Source organism: Colius striatus, chromosome 16 (assembly GCF_028858725.1).
Source record: "Colius striatus isolate bColStr4 chromosome 16, bColStr4.1.hap1, whole genome shotgun sequence".
NCBI lineage: Eukaryota > Metazoa > Chordata > Aves > Coliiformes > Coliidae > Colius > Colius striatus.
Window position 1 is genome coordinate 7,767,835 of NC_084774.1, and position 23,980 is coordinate 7,791,814.

Genomic DNA, 23,980 nt, shown 5'->3' on the forward strand with positions numbered 1-23,980 from the left:
GGGAGCTGCAGCATGGCATTGCTGGTGTCTAAGAAGTGTTGGAGAATGATTCTAGTCTCTGCAGTATTGAATGATGGAGAAGAAATAGAACAGCTGATGCATATGAGCTGTTCTTTGTTTCATACACACCAGCCACTATCTCTCATGCTTTGAGAACTGAGTTGCAGACACTGAAACTGGTATGGGTTTGCTCCCTGCAATCCCTGTCCAAAGCCTCAGAAGGAAACCTGAAAATACTCAGCACCCAGAAGGGAGGCACAGCCTGGTGCCCTTGGTTACCGCAGTCACCGTCCTCCTTTTGCAGGTATATTGACTGCTGCAGAGCAATCACACAAGAAAATGTTGTGGGCCTCATGATATTTGGTGCTTTCATTAAAAGCCCAGCTCATCCGTTTCGGAGAGTGCACGGGAATCTTGCTTTTCACTGAAAGGAAGAGGTGGTTCTGAAAGTCTGACATTGTGCTGTATGCAGGGAAATGGCAAGAGGACTCAGAAGGCTCATTGAAATGCAGTCTGGCATTCATGATTATTTAAAACAGCTCCTGAGTTCTAGAGCCTGTCTCCTGATTTGGAGACCTAGCCAGTGAGGCCTTAGAGGTGGTACCTTCAGGGACAGCCGGACAACTAACGCTGGCCTGCAGGGACGAAGTTGATGGTTTTCTGTGTGTGGTCATTAGTTGTTTCATCCTTACCTGTCAGCCTTGCCCTGTTTGCAGACTGACCATAGCACTAGTCCCAGGGTAGTATGAGTAGACTGTGAGAACAGTTGTTGCTGGGAGCACATTGAATTGGGCTAATGAACTGTTGGATTTGTGTGATGTGGTGGTGGGAGGCTGAAACTGGTTTTTTGCTGCTCTTGCCACTTTGTTAAAAATGCTCCTCAGTGCCTGGAAACAGACGTTATGTGTGTGTTTGTGTGTGCTCTTGGGCTTATGCAGGTCTGTGCCCCATTGCAGAAGCTTAGTCACCAGAACTGTGCATTTCTATGTCCCTGCAGGTGTGGGCACAGGTGGGGAATCAGTAATCTCTTTGCCAGGTGCCTTACCACCTCTGGGCTGAGGCAGAAATCTGTTTGCTTTTCACTCCTCTCAGTAGCCTGGTCAGTTAATCTGTTGTATCCAGCTATACAGGAGATAGAGAAGAGACAGATCCAGACTCTTCTCAAGCATGCAAAGTAAAAAGAATACTTCATACAAATATAAATAGCAAGAAGTGAAAACTTTTCACCACGAGGGTGGCATTTCCATCCTTGGAGACAAAACCTGACTGTATGTGGCTCTGAGTAATTTCGTCTGCCTGCTTTGAGCTGTAGTTGGACCAGGGACCTCCTGAGGATACATTCATGCACCTTACTCCATGACTTTCTGGCTTTGCACTTTGTGGCAGGGAGCATGTTGCTCTTGGCTGCCATCAGATGGAAGGTGCCTTGTCCAGAGAATCTCCAAGGGTGTGGACATCTGAGCTAAAAGTATCTGAGAGCAGAGCAAAGCCCATCATGATGGGATTCCCAAAAGGTAGTTACCTGCTGAGTGCTTTGTCTTCCTCTGTTTTTATTGCCCAAAGAATGTCTGCTGTTTGAACAGATCTGATGGTATTTATGTGATGCTGTAAGTGTCCCCTTGGCTGGTAATTATACTGATTAATCTGGATCATGCTGGAAAGCCACGTGTGCTTTGTACCAGAGGGCATGCCACCATACATCTGTATTATTCAGCTATAACAGATGCTGACAAGAACTAGGGAGATGAGTCTGAGCTGGAGGTTGTTCTTGCTTTGTTAGCAGTGTATGGGAAGGACAAAATTTGGCAGTTTTTCTGGCTGGAAAGAATAGGAGTCTTGGGAGATGATATTGAGGACTTGTACATACAGCAGTGGAGGTCCCTGCCTCTTCTGTTTCTGTGCCCTGGGGGTCAGGTTTTGGGAGCAGAGGCTATCCTGCCTGTAGGAGATTGGACCATGCAAGTTTGCTGCTGATGAGTGTTTGTGGCAGCATTGTGACATACTCAAGGAATCGGTGTGGAGTATGTTTTGGAGACTCTAATTTGTCAGGCATATGGTAGCACAGTCTAAAAGACCAAGCCAGCCTGACACTTAGGGCAGTAGCCTGAAGGGGCCCGTGCAGCTTTATGGGGAACTGCTTTCTCAGTGCCAATCCTGCTGGGGCTCCTGTAGGCATGGGACTGTTGGCATCAGACTCGTGCTTTTCAAGGACAACAGCATCTTGACAGGAGGTGGCTTCTGCTCCCAAGCTGCACTCCTGCCAGAGACAAGGATTTTATCTGCCTCGTGCCACTAGAAGAACCAGAGGCAGCTGGGGCCGTTGGTCTGACCTGCTGTGTATGTGCCAAGTGGCTGGACTTGCCCTCTGCTGGGACAAGTGACCTTGGAGGTGTTCTGGGAAGCGCCTGAGCACTTTCCTCCCATCTTGCATAGCATATTATGAGCTATATTATTACGAGCAGCTCAGTTAAGTCATTACAGCCTTGGTGAATGCAGGAGCTTTTTCCTTCTCATCCCAATTCATCACTATTGTGCTGACATGAATCATTTTCATTATAAAATGCTTCAGACCCCGTTAATTAACAGAATTGCTTAAATTTCAATGAGAGAGTGCTTGCCCGGAAATAATGGTTTTGTATTCATAGTGGAGTGGCAGGAGAGGCCTATAAGCAGGACCAGCTGAGGCCAGTCCTGTGCAGCCCTGGGTGCTTGTGCAAGGCCAGTCCTGCCTGCCCTCAGATGGGAGACTGCATTTCTTGCTGGGCCATGTGCTTGGAGGCACATCCATTGCCCCCTTGTAGGTGGTTCCTGTTGGATGAGGTGGGGATGGGACTCCTAGTCAAATGGCTGCTTCTGAACAGACCTAGGATGCAGGAGGGAGCCAGCACAGATGCTGGACCCCATCAGAGGGTGAACACCCACTCTCTGGCTGTGGAGGGGTTGGGATGCCCCAGGGCAGAAATCTGGCAGAGCTCTGAGCTACATCTCACTGGCTGGGAGTGTGGACCTTGGAGATCAGGCGATGGAAGGGTGAGAGTTACCTGAGCGGGTAAACAGACAAGCGCTAGAAGTGCTGGAGAGATGGTGGGTGAGACAGAGCCTGCTCTCAGTTCATGGGGCTGAAGACAGTGGGAGTCCAGGTACTTGCAGAACTGCAATGACTGAGGGACAAGGGAAGTTGGGTGAAATTGTGCCCTGTCTATGAGAGCTGGGGAACTGAAAGCATCTGAAATAGTGGTTATGTCTTTGTAATAAATTGTCACAATGATAATCACTGGAGTAATTGCTAGTTTCAGAAAGCAAGGAGAGATAAATGTTTCCAGAATAGTGTTGCCAGCTCCTGCTGTACCTGTAATGTCATGCAAAGGTGGAGGGGAATTTCATCCTCCCAGCTCATTGTCATTTCTGACTGCCTTTGGGTCTCAGCACCAGTGTGTCCTTGATGTGCCCCATCCACCCCCAGCCTTTGTCAGGAAGTGCACAAGGTCACAGCAGACATGTGAGCAGGGAAACCGTGGCAACCCGATGGCTGTGGGGGGACTGGTTCTTGGGAAGCTTGGGGCATGTCCCTAAAGCCACTTTTCTTATTTGCAGGCTGCTGGCAGCCACCTTTCCTTTGCACTGTGCTCAGGTTATGCAGAAGGCTTCCCAGAAGTGTCTGCCTTGAGCCAAGAGGCTTGGTTGGCTGCAATGCTCTGCTGTTGCTTGCCCTGTTATTGCTTGCTCTGTTGCATGTCTGCAAATGTTTTGAAAGTTGCTGAGAGCAACTGAATGATTCTCTGCTGTTTACTTGGCAAGGAAGTAGCTCCTTCTCCCCTCCAGGTGAGACCAGCTGTCTGGAGACCCACACCACACAGCCAGGCAACCCCCCTCCAGCATCTTCCCTAACACCAGGCAGGATTAGCAGTGCAACAAAGCAAAGATGGATTTTGCAGTTCACAGTAGGAGGAGGTAAAGCTAATAGTTAAACAGAAAAGCCTGGAAGAGAGGAGCAATTACAAAAACATAAAACAATGTCTAAATCTGTGGGAATGCTAAGAAACTGAGCTGGAGGGGATTTTAAGATGATTCCTTGCTGTTCTGGGTGTTTCTGGTATAGTGGGACTGGGAATGTGCAGCTAATGACCTTGTATCCATGCATGCACTCATGTCTGCCCCTGGTGCCACCTCAGGGCAGAGTCATTTCTTTCATTCTCAAAATATTTCTTCTCTACTTTCTCTCCATGTAAATGAAACACTCCTGGGTGACATAGGAAGTCATAACTGCTGTCGTTCCCAATGTGTTCTGGGTTTTACTACTCTTTGTTTCTTGTTATACATTCCTTTATTTTAGTCCTGGTCATTACCCTCAAGCCCAGATGGCTACTGAAGACCTATAAACACTTTTCTTTAAGAAACTTCATTTCATAAAATATACTAACATGCCATACATTTTGTTAAGCTTTATAGTCTCTAGTGCGTTTGCAGCCCCTGACACGGAGCACGTGTATGGTTTCTGACCTCCTTAACTTAGACACTTGAAAATGAGGGGGTTTGTGCAGACAGACTTGTGGAAATACACTGCCCCTGCTTCAAAGCAAAAAGGGGGTCCTGCAGGCATGCCTGGGCCAGGAGGCACCTGTGAGAGGGAGCATGGGCTTGGAGCACTGGTGCCCTGTTGGGGAGGCTGCGATGAGCCTGGCTCCTGCTTGGGCAGATGAGGCTTTGTGGACTGTTGCAGATTTGTGCCAAAGGGGGTTTGGTGACTGAGCCTGGGCTTTTACACAGCTTTTCTGTGCAGACCTTGAGGTTGGTCTCAGTGCAGCTCCTGCATCTGAGGAGTCCTTTAGCTCCTGTGTCTCTGGCCCCCACCAATCCTTTACTCAGCTCCTGGTCTCCCAGGAGAGAAGTACAAACCTCCTCTGAGCTGGAGTTTAACCCTGTCTCACAGCTACTGGCAGCCTGCAGCAGAAGCAGCAGTTTGGAGCCTTTCATGCAACACACCTGCAAATTGCCTACAGAGACTGGCTGATGTCAGGTTGGGTGGGCATGTGGCCATTCCTGGGCTCTGCAGACTTCTGCAAGATATTTCTGCCTGGCTGACAGCTCACTGGGCTTGCTCTTCTCCCCAGAGCCCTTTTCTTTCAGTCAGCTTTTGCTTATGTGATCTCTGTGAATGCTGCAGAAGGGTTTGCTCCTATTGGCACCAGGGCCCAGCAGATGTTTGTTGTTGCCCCCACATGCTCCTTATGCAAAGGTGGCCAGCAGCACCTAGGGCTGCATTAGGAAGAGCAGTAACATCAGTTGAGGGAGATGACCTGTCCTTTCTGCTCAGCACTGGTGAGATGACATGAGTGCTGTGCCTGATTCTGGGCTGCCAAATATGAGGGACACATGGGCATATGGGATTGAGCCCAGGGAAGGGCCATGGAGACTAAGATGTTGGAGCTGTATGTGGACGGAGAGGCTGGGAGATCCAGCTGATCCTGTTTAGAGCTGAGGCTTGGATGAGGTAATCTCCAGCAGCCCCTGTGACCTGCCTGTGCTCCCATTGTCCTGATGTTTGCAGGGGTGATCCGGACAGCTGTGTCAGACCTGGACCGTGAGACACAGGACCGGTATGAGGTGGTGATCCGTGCAACAGACATGGCAGGACAGTTGGGTGGCCTGTCTGGATCCACCACAGTCACCATCGTAGTCACTGATGTCAATGACAACCCGCCACGCTTCCCTCAAAGTAAGTAACCGACAGAGGTGGGGGGTGAGCACTCGCCCGGGTCCTAGTCCTGGCCATTTGTGGGTGGTGGAACAGAAGCTCAGCTCCCAGCCCAGCCTGGCACACGTCTGCAGAGTAGGACAGCCTGGCTACACCTGCTGATTGCAGGGTGGCAGCACCAAGGTACCGTGGTGCACACAGCTCCTGACCTGGATCTGAATGTGTCCCTGCCCTGGCAGTGTTGTGGGGGGCAGCTGCCTTGGCTGAGCCTGTCCAGGGTTCCAGACAAGACTCCTGCTTCCAGTGCTAGTGCTGGGAGTGAGCAGAGCTAGGGGGTTGAGGAGAGCAGAGCTGGTCCTTTCTTGACACCTCTCTGAGCAGTGCTGGGGGAGAAAGGGAGCCTGGTCTGTCATGCTGCTGTCTTCTGGGAGCTTGGGCAGGGACTTGGCTGCTGGCCTGGCCCCTCCAGGCTGCTGTGTCAGAGCTTGGCACACTGTGCCCCAACATGAGGCATGGTAACGCTGCCCAGCAACCTTATTACAGGACAGCTCTGTTTTCCAGCTCCCTGCTAGTAGCCTGTGACTCAAGCCTGTGTCTAATTTGGGACACTCTCCAAACAAAGAGTGGGCTGTGCAGCCTCTGCAGTGCACACCAGCTGCAGAGACTGGCAGTGCATGGCTGGCAGACCTGAAAAGCTGCTGCAGCTGCAGGAGACTCAGCTCTTTAGCTGCATCTCCTGGAAATTAGAAATGGTAAAGTTTGCAAGAAGTCAGAGGATGTTGATTGCAAGGCAGTGTCCACACAGAAAATCAGTCCCAGCTTCGCCTGGCACCTTGAGACATCAGTGCTCCCCAGTTATCTTCCCTCAGCCCTCGGTTTTGGCTAAGTTATGGGTTTCTACTGGTAGGGCATTCTGGACACTGGTAGTGTTTGGGAAACCCTCATAATCCAAGGGTGCCTCCAGGAAGGTGTGTGAAGGTCTCTGTCAGGCTGGAGGGAGTTCAAAGGAAGAAGCAGTGACCCTAGTATCTTTTTCTGCTCCAGAGATGTATCAGTTCAGCATTGTTGAAACTGCCCCTGTGGGCACTGCCATCGGGAGGGTGAAAGCAGATGACTCTGACGTCGGGGAGAACACGGACATGATGTATCAAGTGAAGGATGAGGAAGGGGTGGAGATGTTCAAAGTCACCACTGACAGCAATACCCAGGAGGCTGTCATCACTGTACAGAAGGTGAGAGTTGAAGAAAGCTGGCTGGGTAGGGAGGGCACGGATCTCTAGTAGGGCCCTTTCCTTCATGGACTACTCCTGCTGCATTTGAGTTGAAGTAAATGCTCCTCTGAGGTTGCACTTTTGTGCCTGCAGGTGCAGGGAGAGACCTGCCTCTGTTCTGCCTGGATGGCAAAATGCAAACCTGTGTCTGGGATGAACAGCTGAAAAGGCACAATGGGTGCTGGAGCCTGCACTGGGTGGCTCACTGTGTGGCAGTGAAGCAGTCCATGCATAGCACTGGGCTACAGAGATGAGAGCTTACATTGAGACTTATTGATAACACCTGTTAAAGTTCAAATATGCCCACCTAATTCCTATATCTGACCCACAGCACTTTGACCGTATCTGCTTTTGGTGGCAAAAACAATCAAGCAAACACTTGATGCAGGCAAGAAAGAATGATTGTTCACCAAGGCCACTGTATTCAGCTCACCTCCTCTGTAGAAATAATAGCAGGGTGATTAATGATCAAAACCTGCATGCCTGCAGCACAGTGTGATGTCTTCCCAGTGAATCCTGGCTGCCTGCACTCTCTACAGCCTGGATGTCATGTTGGGGACCCAGGGAGGAGTGGGCTGGAGCCTTCCTCTTCATCCTGGCTCCCTCAGTGTGGGCACTGCTGTAAGGGACAAAGCAGAGGCACTGCCCAGGGGGCAGGAGGCTGTAGTGCAGCCCTGATGTGTCTGGGGAAGGAAGGGCAGCAGGGGGGCTGCTGGGGCTCGGTATGGCTAATCCTCTCCTCTTGTTCCAGCCTCTTGACTATGAGTCGAAGAAAGTGCACACTGTTGTGGTGGAGGCCCTCAACAAGTTTGTGGACCCACGGTTCATGGACCTGGGCACCTTCCGGGACCAGACCATTGTGCGAGTCTCCGTGCTGGATGTCGATGAGCCTCCTGAGTTCCGGCCCCCCTCTGACCTGATGGAGGTCCAGGAGGATGCACACGTTGGCTCTGTTGTGGGGGTGGTCACTGCCCGTGACCCAGACACAGCAAACCATCCTGTCCGGTAAAGCGCCTCAAAGCCTCGTGTCACCTTCCCCTCAGCACTGGGCCCGGGGTCACCTGCAGGGGACATATGTGGCCTGGGTGGGCTTGTGGCCATGGCTGGGGCAGAGCAGAGGCAATGGCAGAGGAGAAGGGGCAGTGCAAGTTAAGGTGACGTGTGGCCAAGCATGTGAGTGTGTGTCCTATGGGACAGGCAGCTGGCAGGTGAGCGTCAGCGTGTGCACAAGTGACAGGCCGGCAAGAGCAGCTATCTCACAGGTGACAGAGGGGTCACTGACAAGGGATGTGTATGAGTGGCACAGGAGTGTCGGGGAAGGTGACTGGGTGATGCTTGTGTGTGTCCTTTCTGCTCACAGTGAGCTGTCTGCCATGGTGCCTGACACAGGCCAGACCAGTGGCCAGAAATGACAAGAGGGCAGTGATGAAGGATGACAAAAGAGGTGAGGAGCCAGAGCTTGGCTGTATGTGTGTACGTGCATGTATGCACAGGGATCAGACATCAGAGGAGTTTATATTTGGGCAGGGGACATAATCCAGGCAGCAGCTTATCTGCACAGGACATTTCCCATTTCCATTTAATTTGTGGCTAAAGAGATTGTTACCTTGTTAAATTGTTATTACCTAAGGCACAAAGCAGCCTTCTGGCTCTGCCAACTGGCCTGAGTCACGAGCAGTTGGATTGGAAAGCTGGTGTGCAGAAAACATCCTCAATGTGTGGAAAATTTCCTTGAAATGTGTGTTGTGGAGCCAGGTGACAGCAGGGCCACAGGGTCCGTGTGCGCAGCCGCTCGCTGCAGGAGCACGAGCTCTGCACAGAGCCCGTCCCAGGCAGCCACGAGGGACAGGGCACAGCAGGGACAGAGGTGTGGGGTTGAGGAGTACGTGTCCAGAGAGGGCTCAGTGCTGGTCCCACGTGATGCTGTCCCCACATGGCTGTGTGGGGTGCTGAGCTCCCATGCTGTGCAGCCATGGGGAATGTGTTGGTTCAAGGTGGGGTGAGGGGTATCTCCTGGTCTTCATGGAAATGAAGACTGAGATGTTAGGAAGCTCAGAAGAGAGTTTACCCATGGAAAGCTGCCATCTACAGATAGATGCCTGGCAGCTAGCAGACAGTACCTCTGCTCACCTTGTCTTGTGGCAACCCTTTCCATTAAGGCTACACATCTCTTTCTTTGTGCCCCCCACCCACCCCCCCAGCATGTGGCTGTTAATTTGTGCTCTTCAGATGTGTGCAGGGTTTCCACACACCTGTGTGTGCATACATGTGTGTGCACGTGCTTTTTCACTTGGGTGTTTCTAGGAGTGCTACAGAACACAGATCTTATTTTCTGACCTGTAATTGTAGGAAAGAGGCCTTGGGGACAGAACTATTGTTATTCTCAGCTTTTCTTGTTCTTTGTGCTGCTTCCCTGTGGAGCTTGTTGCATTGTTTGCAGACAGAACAAAAGAAAGCAGTGGAGAGAGGCTTTCTACTGCTGTGCAGAAGGTGCTGGGGACTTGGAGCAGAGAGAAGCAGAGTACTTTGCAGGAGCAAGGAGGTTAGAGCCCAAACTTTGCTATGCAGATGTGTCTCTTAGCAAGCTTAGTGCCAGACATGGCAATGCCTCGTGAGGGCCCAGCCAAGAGGATTCCCAGGCACCTGCTGCAGCTTGGGAATTGCAGTGTGTTTTCTCTTGCCAGGCTTGATGCATTCAAATGTGTCTTCCCTCTAGCTATCCCCAGGCAGGCAGCTCATTCTGCATCCCCCATGCCTCCCCTGTAGCATTTGGTCTCTCTCTGTCCATCTTCTTGCTCTCCTCTGTTTTTGCAATGCCTGCTGTTATAAGCAATGGCAGCTCTGCACCTTTGAGGTAGAGCACTTGGTGCTTGCCTGGGGAGTAGGGGGTGGGCGAAGTGAGCCTTCTCTGTCATTTTAACATGTACCAAGTGGAGGTGCAGGTTTGTACTGGTCACACCGTGGCACCAATGCAGGAGGGAGCTGCTGATGGATCTCTCCTGCTTGCTCTGGCTAGATAGGTAATTTAATAAAATACTTTGCTACATGAGCAGCTGTTCACAGCTTCAAATGGTGCACAAACATTAATGCAAGCATCCTGCAGCACCCTGCCAGGATGTGACACTCACCCTTCAGCAGGAGTCGGTAGTAAGTCACCTCACATTTCAAGTGTGCTACTCCTAAGTACAGTTACAAGAAGCTGGCACTTGTACTTCACCTCTGATACATTATAGAGCAAATGGTCCTGACAGCATGACCAGTATTTGATCCTCAGCTCCTTGAAGTTGGTATGAACCCTTTCAAGTCACTGCAGTTCAGTGGATCCCTTTAACTTTCCGATCCTCTTGAGCTAGAGGTGGAAGCAAAGACATGGCTATTTCTGCAGTTGGTACCGTCTCCTGGAGCTGTGCTGGGCAGAGCCAACAGGAGAGGGACACAACCTTCTGTGGTGGCAAGGTGCACTCTCCCCTTGAGGCAGGAAAGAACAAGGATTGCCAAAGACGGCAGAGCAAAAATCACCTCTGTCAGCATTTCCTGGTCTTGCTGACACCAGGCTGCCAATAATGAGGTTTGGGATGTATTTTTAGCCAAATGGGAAGGAGATGCCCTTGGCTCTTTGTTTTCACCCCCAAGCCAGCACAAACAGGGCTGTGCGGCTCCTGCTGCACCATTCAGCCTGAAGCTGCTGCTGGAGACACATTTCAGCATGGTGGTCTGTCCTCCTGGTCTCCTGATGATCCACTTGTCCCACAAGGATGTGGCCACTTGATGTGAGAACAAACCCCTCCCGGAAGAGCTGGGCTGGGTTGCAAAGTGACCTGTTCTGAAGACATGAGTGTTGAAGGGGTGTCCCTGAGACACTGCTTGCTGCCCCTCTCCCAGCTGCATATGGATGTAGAGAGCCCCGGCAGCCACTTGCCCAGGTGGGAGGAAGGCTGGGGCTTAGGGTGCCCAAAGAGCACCTCATCTCTCCAGGTGAGCAGCCCCAGCTTGTTGCTGCTCAGAGGGGGCACCCTCCCTCCCGTGCCAGTGCTGCAGAGCAGGGGTGAAGCTCAGCATGGGAGAGGGACTGTGCACAGCCCTGGGGGAATGCAAAAACACACTGTGGTACAGACAGGAAATTATTTTCTAAAGGAGCAGTGCTTTTATTTTATTCCATCCTTGTTTGTTGCCTCACAAAAGCCAGAACCATTCTTTTTCAGAAAAAATTCTGTTTCCAGTTGGCTTTTTGGCTCTAGCTGTGCGTTTCCTGGGCGTAGTGCGATTTTTCTCAACTGAGCCATTGTATGAGGTAATACAGTGATGGACTGTCTGTGTATGTGAGGCTGTTTGTATGGGAGCCTTTTGTTTTTCTCTCTGCACTGGGAGTCTGTGCATTGATTGTGTGCATTCTAGGCTTTATCAGCACTGGGAAGATGTTGCTTGGGATTTAAGGTTCTCAGAGATATTCTTGTTTGGCATTCACCAAATCCAGAGACACGTGTTGGACATGGGCATTTTACAGACTCCAACAGCACAGCAAGAACTACAACCTGCTTCAACATAAAAGGGAGAGGAGGAAGAAACAAACACAACAAAAAGCTTTTCACATAGTGTTTGAAAAGCTCCCTATTAACAAAGCACATGGCATAAAATGTGCTCCTTGTTGCATTCAGGGGAACAAGTGAAACAAACTGCTTGAGAAATGCATTCACGAGAGATGTGCACCAAGAAAGCTGTCTAAATTAAATAGTTACTTGCAACATCCAAACGAACAGGCAGTGCCAGCAGGAAGAGAGGAAAATGGATTACAAGGTCCGCATCCCAATCAGAGCTGGAAACTGCAGTTGCAGACATGGAGCACAAGCCAGCTTTAGGAGGAACAAGCACCCGGAGAATCCAGGGATTAATTGCTGTCTCTTCCAAGTGAGAAGCACTGTTTGACTTCACTGGGACAGATGGATATGAAACTGAACTACTAGAGATAGAGTGGCGTGTGATGGTCAGCACAGACTCTGGTTTGTAAAGGATGTTAACAGAGAACAGCAGAGCTTCTCGTTATGGCTGCTCTAGCATGAGGTTCACCATAAGCTCTTGTAAGGGGAAGTCTAAGGGTTGATCTTCAGCTCTGAGTGGGTATGGCTGTGGCTTTGGAGGGGCCGATGGAGCTCCCTGAGCCCCCTCAGACCATAGCTGCGATGTCAGGTGCTCCAGAGCCTCCACAGCACTTTGTTTAGAGAGCTACAGACCCACCTGGACTGGCCACCTGCAAAATCAGTGTGCAGAAGCAGGCTCAGCCCTGCTTTCATGGCAAATGCAGGCAATCCTCAGAGCTCTCCTTCCCCTGGTGCAGTGATGAGAGGTGGTAGCAAAGGGATTTTGCCCTGCCATGGGATATGGGCAATCAGTCCTCAGCAGACAATGTGGAAGTGACAGAGGACAACCTTAGCAGCACAACAATTAGAAACTTAAGAAAAGGTTACCAGTGGCATGACACTGAGTGCTGCTCTACCAGCCTTCTGCCCTCTGGCCATGCAAGCAGCTAGTGTCACATGTCTCCCATCACTAACAGGGTTTTTCTATGTAGCTATTTTTTGCAGACATCTCTGTTTATGCAGCAGTGACATGAGTGTGAACAAAACAGCCGTGTGCTTACCAGAGACACGGGGAAGGCATTTGTGGCGTGAAGTACTATCTTGAACTCTTAACAGTACTAAAAAGTGGAAGGACGTGCTTGAGGTCAGGTGATGTGGGAGAACAATGTAAACAGTTATGCAAATGGATCCGTTATGCTATTGCAAAGATGTTAGGTGGTGTCATCTTGGTTTCTGTTCCTCCTTCCAGCAGTGTGTTGGACTGATGTGTACAAGTCAGAGTGGCCAAACCTCTCCATTCCCTTTGCAGTGGGCAAGCCCAGAGTGGGTGAGAGGCTGCAGTACATGCCAAGACAGGATCACTGTCCCTTCTGGAGCTGGCTACATGCCTGTAGAGGCTCTGTTTCCAGCTGGGAGTTATGGCAGAACATGCAGGATGACTAGGAAGTCCCAGGTAGTAGGTTCAGAGATGTTTAGTCTTGTACCTGGCTTTGCGTATCCAATCCCCATTGCCTCTAGATACAGGGAGGAGGGAGGAAGCCAGCCAGATAGATGCAGAGCATGTGAGATTGTACATGTGAGCAGATGCCGTTTAGACGGGGGTTTTTTTAACATTCTTCTCTTAATGACAAGCAAGTGTTGTTGCATTTTCTCTCTTATCCTCTGTCTGAAAGGAAGAGAGCTAAGGAATGTTATCAGATACTGTATAACACTTTAACCAGCATGGAAATGCCTTTGTATGTGCCTCCATCAGACGGGTAGATAGGTGCTTGTGTAGGTAGGTGCCCCTCTCAAGGTACTTTCATCTGCAGCTGGTTTCTCTCCCAGGGCATGGGCCTCTGTGCACAGTGGTTGTTTTTGAATGCAGAAGGTGAGCTGGTGTTCTTCAGCCATGAGCCATGTAAATGATGGACCCACAGACCACAGCTGAACTGTGCAGGGCAAGACATGAGCATTTGGGAAAGCCACCCTGCAGTGTGCAGAGTGCCTCCATCCTGAACATGCTTCTAGCTTAGAGTCTGTCCTGCTCTGCTCCTCGTGTCTGATGTGGCCTCTCTGTGCAGTCCTGTCTCGTCGGCTTTCCAGCTTGCTTTGTCCCTACATTTATCTTCCTTCTGTTGTTGAACATGTGACTGAAGGTTTTAATTTATTCACAGCTTTGCTTTTGGTAGTTTATCCTTTGTATTCTTTGCTGTCTTGTATTATTTAATTCTGTAAAGCACTCGGGGATGCAATGTGTATGAAATGCTGTACACAAGAACATTATGCTGTATTGTTTGTGGTTTGCAGGCCTTCTGGATTTCTAATACTGATTGCAGTGGTGGCATTTGTTATTTGTGTTATGGCTGTGCTCAAGGGGCTCAGCTGGGTTAGGCTCTCCTTCCAGTCCTTTCCCCAAGGATCACGCATCTAATTGTGCCCTGATTTATTGGCTTGCTTTACTCCATGTGTAATGTTTGGAAAGGCAGGACATGCCACGGGGGCTTATTGCGTGGGCTTGTGGTGTCATGGTTAAGGCACAGGGCTAAACCTGTGTCTGACTCTTCTTGTGAGCTGTGGGTTTGCCTTTCAGGAAGAGCTGGGGGTTGTGCTCTGAGGCAGCACAGGGAGTGATAGGCTGTTGATGAGGTGCCCAGGGAAAGGGCTTTGAGGCAGAACTGGGGCAGCTGAAGAAAGAGCTGCTTGTGAAGGGTCTCTGCTGAGCAGCTGGAGCCAGCCAGAGCTGCAGGAGTTCTTCAGCCTTCTCCTGTGAAACTGGGGAGCCCAAACTGGGGCAAATCTAAGGGCTGCTGGGGATGATGTGCTGTGTTGGCTGTGGGGATACTGGGCATTTCCCACTCCTCTGCTGCCAGAGTTCTTGTTTCAGCTGCACAGGTTCAGTCTGGATTCAGAGGAGACATTGCCATTCGTAACTGCTGTGGCTGCAGTTGAGGTTATCCTAGGGGTCTGTCTCAAAACCTGCCTGTGTGCTGCTGGGCTGTCCTCCAGCTCTCTTTTGGGAGTGTGCTGTCTCAGGATCAGTAAACAGGATGGTAGATGAGGTGGGCTCCTGGAGGAGGAGTGCCCTCCTTCAGTTTGGATTAGTGTTCAGAAGCTTCCCAGAGTCACAAGCGAAGTTACAGCCTGTGATTTCTATATCGCTCTGTCTGTCCTGAGCATAAGGTTCCCATCAGAGCAGGTTTGTTCCCTTTGTCCACAGTCTGTGCTTAGTTCCACTTCATGCACCAAAAGCCACACTTTAATTTTACTTGAGGGCTCTGGGCTTGCAGCCTGGCAGAAGCGTGGCCTTTGTGTACCATGCTGCATCAGAGGAAATGTGAGAGCAGAGATACAGAGCCTGTTGTGTTAGATCCCTGCTCTCCTGGGGCTGATGGTGAGGGGGTGCTTAGCACATCCAGCCATTCACAGTTTCCCCTTTTGCCCAGGTACGCCATCGACCGCAGCACGGATGTCGACAGGATCTTTGACATCGATGCCAACACAGGTGCCATTGTGACAGGGAAGGTCCTGGACCGGGAGACAGCAGGGTGGCACAACATCACTGTCTTGGCAATGGAAGCAGGTGAGATAGGGGAGTGCTGCATGGAGCAGACAGTCTGTGCTGGACTGGGGCAGAGGGGGAAACACCAGTGCATTTGCTGCAGAGGTGACCAAGGTGCAAGTGTTAATGAACACAGGAGTAAAAAAAACCCCAAGCAGCAGCATGGAGTCTGATATCTCCCCAGACAACCTAAAAATACTCCTCCTAACTCAAGCATTAATAAGGGAGCATGGTCGAATAGTATATTTGATGAACACTAATCAAATTTGTGTTAGCTCTGCGCCAGCTCTGCCAGTCATCCCCCTGCAGCTCTCTGCACATTCACACCTGCAGAGCGGCTCTGGGGGATGTCTGTGCTCACATCACCTGCATCCTCCCCTTCAGCCATGTGCTGTGGGTGGATGCCTCATCAGCTAGAGCCTTGTGGCACAGATGGCTGCTGGCACTCGCGTCTGCTGGGGGCTCATGATGTTTAGGATTTTCAGGCTGTACCTGCACACTGAGTTTGTGGCTCTGGTTGCCTCCTGTGCCTTTCGTCCCTGGTCTCTTTGCCTTTGCTGTGGCTGCAAGGCTCATCAAGGCACAGCAAGAAGTGGATGGGAGGCCCTGGCACTGCAGCAGTGGGAAGGGGGTGTGGAGGCAGCGTCCCTTAGCCTGTGTGCTGGGAATGGAGAGCAGTGGCACTGCCAGGGTAGGCATTGACAGGCTGCTTCACCTCTGGCTGCAGTGCTTGGCCTCACCCTGCAGCCCACTGGCAAAAGTCTTGGGCAGAGGAGAAGGTGAAGCTCTCTTGTACTCTTCTGAAATTAGCTCCTTTCTGACCCTCCTGTGAGAGCCCTGGTGGTGGTCTCTTCCTTCCCTTATGGCTATGCTATCATTCAGCCTATATTTACAGTAACTGCCAAATCTGCTCATGCTCAGCTGGGAGGGAGCAGCTTAGTGGCTCTGTGGGTTTTGTTAGTTTATCTTCCCTCTGTGTGATGGGGGCGGCAGAGCCTGGTGTGGATGCTTCCAGCAGAACTTCTGTTTGTCTTTTCTTCTCCAGTTAAGAAAGAAAAGAACAAATCTGGGTCCTGCTGCTTAAAGGAGCTCTGAATAAACTCCTCTTAAGGAATGAAAAGAATATAATAGCAGCAAAGGGCAGGCATTGCTTCCCTGCAAGTGTTCCACTGCAGGTAGGAAGCTGCCCTGGGCATCCTGCTGCCCTCTATCATGTTTTCACAGCGCTGTGGCTTATGGGCTCTGCATTCACCCATGCACCATGGTGAATCTGGCCCAATGGGGCCCAGGGAGTGCTCTGTGTTCCTTGGGTTTTTTGAGCCTGAATATAGAGAAAGGACTTCAATGCCAGGCAGGTACCATGCTGAGAAGAAAAGCATTGCCGTACTCTTCAAAGATTTCTGCATTTTGGATGTGCAAGTTGCCAGGGCTGCCTGGGACCTGCTGCGCTCTGCTGCCCCACAGCAGCTGGTACTGGGGAGTTGCTTGGGCTGCAAAGCATCTTCTGACATCTCAGACGTTGTGCCAAGACCTGTCTGTGGGCAAGAGCCTTCCCCAGGCTTCACTCCCGAAGACCCCTCAGGAGTTCTGGGTTTTATTTCCTTGCTTGTTCTTGAGCAGGAATTTGCCCTTCACGTTCCAAGAGTCAGGCTAGGACTTGACTTGGGGCCTGGAGATCAGTTCCTGATGCTGGGCCACCCCATTGCAGTGGCAGCCAAACACTCTGGCAAGGCCAGGACACCATGACCCAGGCCTCACTGCCCCAGGAGAGGGTCAGAGGAGCAGTGGCTTTGACCAGACCTGCACTGCTGCCCTGGGGAGGGAGACCCTAGCTCTATTGCATGTCCCAAGCCGCTTTCTGCACTGATTCTTTGTACCTCCTAGCCTGGAGTGACCATCACATCATCAGCTGCAGTGCTGCTGTGAGCCCTGCCTGGCATCAGGCCGTGATGAGCAGGCGTGCTAGGGCTGTGTGGCTGTGCTGGAGGGACGATGGCCTGCTGCAGAGCTGTGGCACACCCCAGGGCTGCATGGCCATGCTGGAGGGAGAGTGGCCTGCCGCAGAGCCATGGCACACCCTGGAGTTCCACGGGCAGGCTCTGCCAGCAGTGGCAGGGAAGGAGAGGGTCATGGCATTGCAGCACAACTCAGCATCCAGAGGAAACATGAGGTGACAAGAATCAGAAGGACAATATTTACACACAGTGGTTAGGATTTCAGAACAAGTCAGTAAATGCTGCGACTCCCCTCCAGCAGGGAAGCCTGTCAGGCTGGATTGCTTCAAAAGCTGAGGAGACTCTTCAGTGCTCTGACTTCTCCCATCGGTAGCTCTGACTCATCCGTTTTAACTGCCCAGACATTCCTCCCAGTGACATTATCCTTAACGTTTTGTAATCATGAAATATTAATGACTGATATTGAATTTAAAGTACAATTTATGTCTGAATCCTCTGGTGAAAAGGGCAGTTGTAAAGGTACAGCTTTCCAAGTGATGGAAGGGTCTCAGAGCAGGGCTGTGGTAGCTGTCAGGCTGTGCTGGAGGTCAGCTGCAGCAGTGTGAGCGCAGGGCAATGAGGAGCCTTTGCACTGGTGCCGGTGCAGTTGCTGGCATGTGGCAGTTGCTGGCACACAGGTGTCTGTGCCCAGGAGGAGCTGGCAGGGCCCGTCTGGGTTTGCTGCAGCCATACAGGTTGCAGCTGACTGCCGCAGGGTCTGCTACACGTCCAGGCAGGATGTTGTCAGCTCTGGCAGATGCAACTGGTTAAACATTCTTCCTCTTTCCCCAGTGAGTTGTAAACTTTGCAGAAGGACTGGAGTGAGCCCAGCAGACATGCTACTGCCTGGGTTTGTGCCCAGGCTCAGCCCACAGGGGCTGGTGGGAAGCTGCACCCGCACAAGCACACAGCCTGGAGTGTGTTGCACCAGGGTTTTGCTGCCCTGCAGCCTCCTCCAGCTGCTCTCCCTGCCTGCTGTCAGGACAGTCCTGAGAAGGGTTTGCTATGGCAGCTATGGAAAGCTTGCCCGCTGGCAGCACTTGTTCCCAAAGACAGTCTGTTTGTTAGGTTTGAGCAGCTCAACGTGAGAGCTGTCCCCGCCAACCTTGAGAGCCCCATCCCTGGGACCTGGTGCTGCTGCTGCAGCAACTGTGTCCAGGAGTGCATGCCTCATAACCAAAAAGAGTATATTTGCATCTGAGGAGCAGTAGGAAAAGCCACAGAAGGCGCCTGGCTGCCTCTATGAGGATGGGCAAGGTGCCTGCTGTGGGTAGGAGGGAAGGAAGACAGGTCTCAACTCCCAGCATGAGCTGTCTCAGCCAGCTGGTGACCAGCAGAATATTTGGCCTTGCAACGTGGCAGTCAGCAGGAAGCATGGGGGCCATTCAACAAATCTGGCCTGGGACCAGGCCAAGCGTTTCCAGAGATAAATCTTCATCTCACTTGCAAGCTGTTTACGTTCCTTGGGCTAATATTAGTGATTCTCTTCCTGTTTTCCTCTTTGCTCATGTAAAATGATGAGGCTTTGACTGCTGTGTCCACTGCTGGTAATTGAGATGATAAATCTTCCTGCTGGAGACTGGCTTTAATCAGAGCATTGTGTTTGGATGCGATTTAATGACTCTCATGCTGCTGAGTTCGGGCAGGGCTCAGGAGAGGTGAGAGCCATTTATATGTTTCTTGGCTTAACTGCTGCTTCCGCTTTGCTTCCTCTCAGCTGGGAGCCACGTTTTCAGATCCAGCTTCTGATGTAGCTGCCGGTGTCCAACGAGCCCTACTCCTGGCATCTGCTGCTTGGTCCTTGCCATCAAGGCTCTGCTCTGCAGTCAGGCAGCTGCACTGGCAGCTACAAAACCACCCTGTGCTTCACAGCCATGGTGTGAGTGCTGGAAAGCAGAGTGGCCCATCCCAGTCTTCTAATCTGCATCTTGTTCTCCCCCTTTGCTGAGATAGCAAGGAATAGATTCCACCTCTGCCTCTTCTCCCTTCCTTACTAACATTACATTTTTTAATTCAGAATTGTGTGAATTTGCCCTTAACACGGGAATGTGGGTTGTACACTGCCCAGCAGTATCCATGAGCTGTGTTTCCCCAAGTGCTGCAGCCACAAACAACAGCTCATGGTCCCCTGGGCTTTCCTCAACCAGCTTCAGAGCCTGGGAAAGCTGCAGACCACCTTTCTGCATGTGGCATCACTACATGGCTCTCACTGGAGCAGGAGTGCAAATGGTATGCATGCTTCTGCAATGGCTGGATTTGCAGCTTTTCAGATGTAAACATGCACAGTGCTTGGTTTTGCACTTGTGTGTGGTTCTGGCAGGGTAAGGACTGGATCCCAGTGTACCAGTAACATGGATCCCTTCCCTTCCTGCTGTGGCAGGGATGGCTGAGCAACTTGGCAACGCTTTCCCATCCTGTGAGCTTCTGCTGCCAGGCTTCCTGGAGAGCATTTGCCCTCAGTGTGTCGTCCAGGCAGTCACCTGTCCAGCACCCAGGCAGGGGTAAGTTGTTGCCATTTTGCATCTGACAAGACAAGAATATTGTCCTGTTCCAATTAGTTGCATAGTTAATTAAGAGAAAACATTTGGGAATGTGGCTGAAGATTCAGCCATAGCATTTGAGGCTTGGTCTCAGTGTCACCATGCCACAGGACAGTAGCTTTCTCCTGCTACATGACAACTTGGCACGGGGGCCAGGCCCACCCTGGGCTGTTTGTAGGCAAGTGCAGATGCTGCTGCATGGAAGCAGGGGGCAGAACTCTACTCCCCACCCCCAGCAGGCTCCAGCAGCCCTGCGATAATGCAGCCCGTGTTGGCAAAGGCAGCTGTCAGTCAGCATCCCGGAGCTCCTGCGCTGCACTGCTGTGTTTCTGGCATCTCCTCCTTGTTCTCTGCATTTTCCATGTCTCTTTCTTCAGTCTTTTCAGATTAATAGCATTCCAGCTCCTGAAGGAAATGCAGAAAAACGGCATGTTTAATTTTAATTTAGGAAAGCATTTAGGTAGCAGCCTAGTTTCCTCACTGCTGTCAATCAGGTTTTCTCAAGGCTGACATCAATTAGTTTAAAAATATTGAATGTAATTTTGCCTGACACAACATATTGCAGCCACTGCAAAATATAATTTATTTTAGAAGAAGAAATAATTAAACTAATTTGCATGTCAGTCAGCTGAGCTGGAATACTGAGGAGAGATGCTGCAATCGAAGATGACTTTTTTTCCTATCCAGTTGCCCTCAGCCTGGCACATGCAACCCTCAACCCCATCTGCTGCCCAGGTGCTGTTTGGCAGAGCCTGTCCAGGGCACATTTCTGTGCCTTCCCGCAGGCCTCATCCACTCAGGCTGCTGCAGTGGCACGTGCCTTCTGTGTGCTGGAGCATGTGTAGGGGTGCATGCAGACATTTCTGTGCGCAGGTGAGAACATTGGGCCTTGCAGATGCAAAGTTTGCATTAGGCACATCATGCCTTTCATCACAGATGTACTCCAACAATCTTAATTGCACTTCTGACCATAAGAAATTCAGTTTATGCAACACAGTTACAGAAAGCATATTTCAGGGATGTTTTGGAGATAACTCTTTTTTAAATACATCCAACTGTTTTTCATATTTTCCACCCATAAATCCAGGTTCTGGCTCAAGGGAAGAGGGAGGTTGATAAAGAGAGCATAGATCACAATACAGGCAAAATGTAAAGAAGCCCATGTGCTCCTCACTGGAAGAACAGACAACAAAGCAATGGTTGCATTTCTAACCTTGGTGTTCCTGGCGATCTCAACTTTTAACACTGTCTCTGAGTCAGGAGTAAGCTGAGCCTCAGGCTTCAGCTGCTTCAGGAGGGGCCAAAGGAGAGCTGCTTCATGACAGAGTGCATTTAGAAAGGACAGCAGTGCTTTGAGCTGTGCTCAGGGGAGGGGGATGTTAGCTTGGCTCTGGCAGGGGGGTCAGCAAGGTCCTTGGTGCTGTGCTGTGGTGTGTGGGTGACCCCACTCACATGCACAGCATAAAACACTCCTGGCAGCTGCTGGCTGAGGCTGCTCCGCAGGACAGACCTAGGGCTGTGCCCAGCTCGAAATATGCTGATCACGTCCCTCCTGATGAGACTGTGAGAGGTGATCTCAGAGGGAAGCTGCTGTGCTCGGGCTCATCCGCGTGTCCCAGCCTGGCCCTGCAGAGCCTCTGTGGCACGTGCTGTGCTGAGAGCTCCTGGGGAGAGTTCAGCAGCGCTGGGATCGGCTCCTGCTCACAGCCAGTTTGGGCACCATGGGGCAGCAGGGGAGAAACTGCTCCTCTGGGTCATAGTAGGAAGGGGAAGAGATGGGGCCCTGGGCTGCTCCTCCTCCTGGGCTCTTTTCCTCTCCTCTCGTTCTGCCTTTTGGCAGTGCCTCCATGGCTCAGAGCTGAGCAGCAGGGACCTTTAGCCATCTTCCTGTGAGCTGAGGAGGGGGCGATGAGAGGCTGTTGTCCTTGCAGAAACTGAACCCTTTTTTCCTCCAGCTTGTTGGTGGCCCCGGTGGGCATCAGGCACAACCCTCTGCCTCCCCCAGGCTCCCTTCCCACCCTGCTGCCTCCCCCTTCCTCTCTTCCTGAAAGCAACTGCAGTTTATTTCACTGCATTAACACGCCTTTTAAAATAACACATAGTTCCAGGCTTTTAGTCACGACTTCTGCCTCCCTCCCCCTAAACCAACCATCTAATCACCAGAGCAGCTGGTCTGGGTGAGAGGGAGTGATAACAAGAGAACAGGGTGAAGGCAGCTCTGGGGAGGGGGCTTAGGTTCCTGGCTAATTATGGAGCAGCGCTAAATCTCCGCTCCCCTGGGTCCTCCCCCACCTGATCCGTGGGGGCCAGCATTAATTTTATAGACAAACAGGCAGCAAAGCTCCTGCCTGAGTGAGGAGAGAGGCATCAGGTCTGTCACAGCTGCAACCTATGGGTAAAACAAAGGAGATGGAGTATGAGGGAGCTCTCATGGCTGGAAGCACATGAGGTGCTTCAGCAAATATTAGGCCCTCCAGAGTGATTTATAATCTTATAGTGAGGGCTTAATGTACCTTTGCAGTGCATGGGGTAGGGCAGTGCTGCAGTGAATGGAGCTGTGACTGCTATCCCCTCAGGGGCATGGCCCTGAGTGGCTCCATGTGTGCAGACCTGGCCCCAAGGGAGGGGAGAGCTTCCTAGGGCTGCTGCTGGCACAGGGCATGGCAGGCGAGCATAGGGGTAAAGGGGATGCCCTAGATCTTACCTTGTATTCCCCTGTGCCAGCTGCCAGATAGTACTAGGTTCAAGTTCAAGCTGCTGATGGCAACAGAGAAGCTGGTGTCTGTGTGCAATGCCCAGGTTCCAGGGCAGAAGCCTCGTGCCTTGACAGGACACGTTCACCCCTGGATCACCTGGGTGCAGTGCAAGTGCACATGATGGATTTCATCACCACCCTGTTCTCTTGATGTGAGCTCTGCTCACTTGCCTCACAGCCGTTGCTGCTAGTCCCTGGGCTGTAAGGGTCAGGATCCAGCAGATGTGATGTTCTTGCACCTGAATTTGCGTGTGCCCTCCTGGTGCTGGCTGGCTGCTGCACAGATGCTCATCAGTGGGGACTGACCCTTATCATGAGGACTTGTTCAGGGCTTCTCAGCTTTTCCAGGATCTGTGCCGTGGGCAGGGTCGTGGGGCTGTGTGACCAATCTGCAGCAGCGGCTGTGTGGCCATGACGGCCTCTGGATGGGCAGAGGCGAGGAGGGTTTGCTCCCTGCTAGCAGCAGATGGCACCTCCTGCCGAAGCTCTGCTTCTTTATTCTGTTTCAGATAATCACTCACAGGTGTCAAGAGCCTCTCTCCGTATCCGTATTCTGGACGTGAATGACAATCCGCCCGAGCTTGCCACCCCCTACGAAGCGGCTGTGTGTGAGGATGCCAAGCCAGGCCAGGTAGCAGGTGTTCCCCAGCCCTTCTCCTGGGTCTCTATCAGCGCCTGCAGCAGTCTCGTGCTGTGAGCAACGCTCTGGACTAGTGCCAGCCTGCTCATCCTTCCCCTTCTGACTGAACCTCTTCCCATGCAGCTGCTGTCATGCTGAGAACCAGTTTGCTACTGTCCTACAGCTAACCCTGCCTACAGAGGCAAAGGCTTGTCCTTCTCTGTGGCAGAAGCTGTGATGCTCTGCTGGGCTGGACCCTGTGGGAGGAGCTGTGGGAGGCTGCAATGATTCTCACCTCTGCTTTCTCCCCACAGCTGATACAGACAATAAGCGTTGTAGATCGTGATGAGCCTCAGAGCGGTCATCATTTCTACTTCACACTGGCACCTGAAGCCACCAACAACCACCATTTTTCTCTGCTGGATATTAAGGGTAAGCCCTTCTGCAGCCTTCCCCATCCTGCAGCCTCCAGGCACAGCTGGCTGTGGGGAGGGAGATGGGGCGGTGGGTCACTCTGTGCCGGATGGAGCTCAGGATGCTTTGGGCACTGTGCAAGGCTCCTTGCCACCTCAAAATGATGGGACTGGTCAGTTAGCAGTTGGGAGTTCCTCAAAGAGGCTATGCCAGCTTTCTTCTCTGCTGCAGCCAGCTTGAAAGCTCCTCTTGTGCTGTCTGGTTAGTCTTCAGTGTTTTCAGGACTCTCAGTCCCTTTCTTGATGCAAAATCTACATCCTGCCTGCAGGCAAGGAGATGACATGGATTTACAGATGAACACACTCCTGTTTTGAACATTTCGATTTATCCCTGTCCAAGGTAAATCCTGGAGTGTGGGTGATCCTGGGGCTGCCATGTGGGTGGGCAGTCCTTGTGCCACTGCAAGCAGGAGCAGCTCAGGAGCTATGGGAGGCAGCGGGGCTGTGCAGCAGCTGCCCTCAGCCACTGCAGGTTATCTGGGATGTGGCTGGCAGAGACACATTTCAGAAGCACAGTT

The 23,980-nt window shown here is 51.5% G+C and overlaps 1 protein-coding gene across 1 annotated transcript in view; it reads left to right on the plus strand.

Moving 5' to 3' along the window:
- Nucleotides 1-23,980, plus strand: part of CDH22 (cadherin 22) — a 48,803-nt gene that overhangs the window by 16,227 nt on the left and 8,596 nt on the right. Inside the window, exons 4-9 of the mRNA XM_010201939.2 lie at nt 5,549-5,716; nt 6,740-6,927; nt 7,718-7,971; nt 14,966-15,102; nt 22,880-23,001; nt 23,304-23,421. Coding sequence (XP_010200241.2) covers nt 5,549-5,716; nt 6,740-6,927; nt 7,718-7,971; nt 14,966-15,102; nt 22,880-23,001; nt 23,304-23,421 — 987 coding nt within the window. The remainder of the gene's footprint in view (nt 1-5,548; nt 5,717-6,739; nt 6,928-7,717; nt 7,972-14,965; nt 15,103-22,879; nt 23,002-23,303; nt 23,422-23,980) is intronic.